Source organism: Sinocyclocheilus rhinocerous, unplaced genomic scaffold (genome assembly GCF_001515625.1).
Source record: "Sinocyclocheilus rhinocerous isolate Xijiao unplaced genomic scaffold, SAMN03320098_v1.1 scaffold4389, whole genome shotgun sequence".
Lineage (NCBI taxonomy): Eukaryota > Metazoa > Chordata > Actinopteri > Cypriniformes > Cyprinidae > Sinocyclocheilus > Sinocyclocheilus rhinocerous.
Genome location: NW_015626367.1, coordinates 1 through 2795, shown reverse-complemented (window position 1 = coordinate 2795; position 2795 = coordinate 1). Strand labels below are relative to the sequence as shown.

General features: G+C 32.1%; 1 protein-coding gene across 1 annotated transcript in view; it reads right to left on the bottom strand.

Moving 5' to 3' along the window:
* The window catches only part of LOC107712324 (desmoglein-2-like), an 11555-nt gene extending 10301 nt beyond the window's left edge, over nt 1–1254 (bottom strand). The window contains exon 1 of the mRNA XM_016517552.1: nt 1201–1254. Coding sequence (XP_016373038.1) covers nt 1201–1254 — 54 coding nt within the window. The remainder of the gene's footprint in view (nt 1–1200) is intronic.
* Between the last annotated feature and the right edge of the window lie 1541 nt (nt 1255–2795).

Sequence of the window (2795 nt, the reverse complement as noted above, 5' to 3'; positions counted from 1 at the left end):
TATATATATATATATATATATATACCGTATATATATATATATTATTTTATATGGATTTTTCTGAAGAACAGCGGGCAATTTAACTGTTCAGGACAAACAAGGGACAATTGAACATCACAAAAAAAAAAAAATGAAGAGTTCAGATGCAAAAGCCTTTAAGTGCCGTCTGAAATTTTCATCTAAAATGAAAATTTTTATCAGGCTCCAATATTTATGTTCAGTTATTTCACTTTAATGGAACAGAAAATGACCTATACATTGCCATTAAAGTAAAATTACTAAACCTAAACATAGGAGCCTGATAAAAATGCTAATTTTAGACGAAAATTTCAGACGATACTTAGAGGCTTTTGCATCTGAACTCTTCATATGTATATATATATATACACACACACACACACACACACACACATGTATGTATACGTACATACAGTTTTTTAATTTCAGTTTTTATAGTTATGGATAAATCCAGTAAAAACATGGTAATAATATGGTAACATTCAAACCTCCCCCCCCCCACATTCATTCATTAATGAAAATTTGGTGATAAGCAATCATATGGTTTTAGTTGAAAACTATTAAGTTATGACTGTTTAATTAATCAACGTTTCTTTAGGTCCACACAGACCCGGAATATAATAATCATATGAAGATCAATACATTTATTACAGCAATCTTTGTTTATGTTATTTAATAAAAAATATAATTGTTCATTGTAAGTTTATGTTAGCTCAGGTCATTTAAATAATATTACCATTTACTACTATTATTATATAATAAAAACCTTTTTATTTTATTTTATTGTATTAGTAACTGTTGAAATAACATGAACTAAGATTAATAAATGCTTTCTAAATCTATGTTAACTACTGTAGTCAACTAGTGATAACAACGGGAACCTTATTATAAATATAATAACCATGTAATATTTGATAACGTTACAGGAGCATTTCTTGCTAAAATTACTTAATTACTAACATTTTTACAGAGCACAGTTTTTCTTCTCAGGTAATCTCATTTTGGTAATATTTAGAAGTTTTTTTGGTTTTTTTTGAACACCAGACAAAAATACTGATCACAACAATGATTTTCGTCGAGGTGTATTTACACATTGCATTTGACAACCTTCCACGATACTTTATTAACCCAATTTCTCCAAAAGAGCGTTTACGTGATACATCCACATCGCTTTCTACTCACCTGCACAGTGAGAAACAGCAACAAGGCTGGAACCAGCGAAGAGCGAGGGAACATCTTCTAGAAGAGATGAAACAAATCTGTCAGTGTGAGTGTTGTTAATGACAGAGCTTATCAACCTGACACTGTTTTTGGCACCACAAAAATATAAGACTAAAGCATCTTTTGGTCCGCCCCCCAAAAAAAGAAAACGTCATCACATGCCTTTTTCACCCTGCATTTATGTGTGAGGGTTGGGGAATGACACATTACTTGAGATCTGTTTCTGCTTAAAGGGAAATAAAGGACAGCCCAAAGTCCATTTAAATTATATATTTTGTTTATAATTTAACATTTATAATCATTTTAAATTAATAATTACTAAATTAATTACTGAATAATTCAACTTTATTAAAAAAGCAACACATTACTAAGTAATTGTTCTTTAGAAGTTTGGTTGTTTTGAAAATTAATTACCCTATGAGTTATGTAGATGAGTTACCAGTACAGTTCTGAGGAATTACTCGTTAACATACAACCACACATTATTTCCTGGTAACAGCTACAGGGCAGCCAGCTTAGCAAGAAAACCATTTGATAAACCTGATCAAATTGAACTTGTTTTTTGTTAACCTATTGTGAGGAGTGCACCTCATATATGTCAATGATTTCTGAAGACGACACCCTACATACTTTCATTTTAAAAGTCTTTTGATGTTATAGTAGAAGAGTCATGACACGTTTTTCATCAGTAGACGTCTGTCTTTGATATGAATAGCTTGCATAACTTACATAGGTTCAAACCTGCAAAGCAGTTCCTTATGAAGTAACCTGAGGCTGGAATTGTATTTGATTTTATTTAAACATTTATTTACTAATCAAAGCCATTTGTTTTTCAACCACTTTTACTGAACTTGCTAAAATTATGAAGGCCACGCCTAAAGTGACTTTTCTTTACTACAGTATGCAAGTATATTAAATCTAAATTGAGAGACTTTTCTCTCAGAATGATTAATTTACATATATACAGGTATATATATATATTTTTTATTTCCATCATGAAATAAAATTTCAAAAGTTAATAGTGACTTTTTATCTCACAATTTAACTTTTTCTCGCAATTACAAGTTTCTGATTCACAATTCTGACTTTTTTCCTCAGAATTCTAAGTTTATTAGGGGTTCAAGCGTGTAATTGTTAGAATGGCCAATGCAACCTTTAATCGGGCAGACCAAACCGTAAGACGTAGAGACTTGAAACTTGGAGGGATGGTAGTACTCACATGGTCTACAACGTCACCAAGGCTAGCCCCAATCGGCCTGACGCGGGCGCTATAGCAATCAAAAGTACGAAATAGCTCATAACTCCTAAGCTATTAATCCCAGGACACACTGCACAATTTTAGTAGGCTAATCATTTAAGATCATTGCAAATCAAATTGTGCGACATGGATCTGATAAACTTGGGTACAACATGCATGCGGACTGTACGATGATGACACCGTAGGCTAAGACGCACATTACTTTAGAAGAATAAAACGTCATCAGCGTGCGCTAGTGGTAAACAAAAAGAGCATGATGAATCACACTTTGAAAGTTGTAGTTTTTATGTGTGCTGAA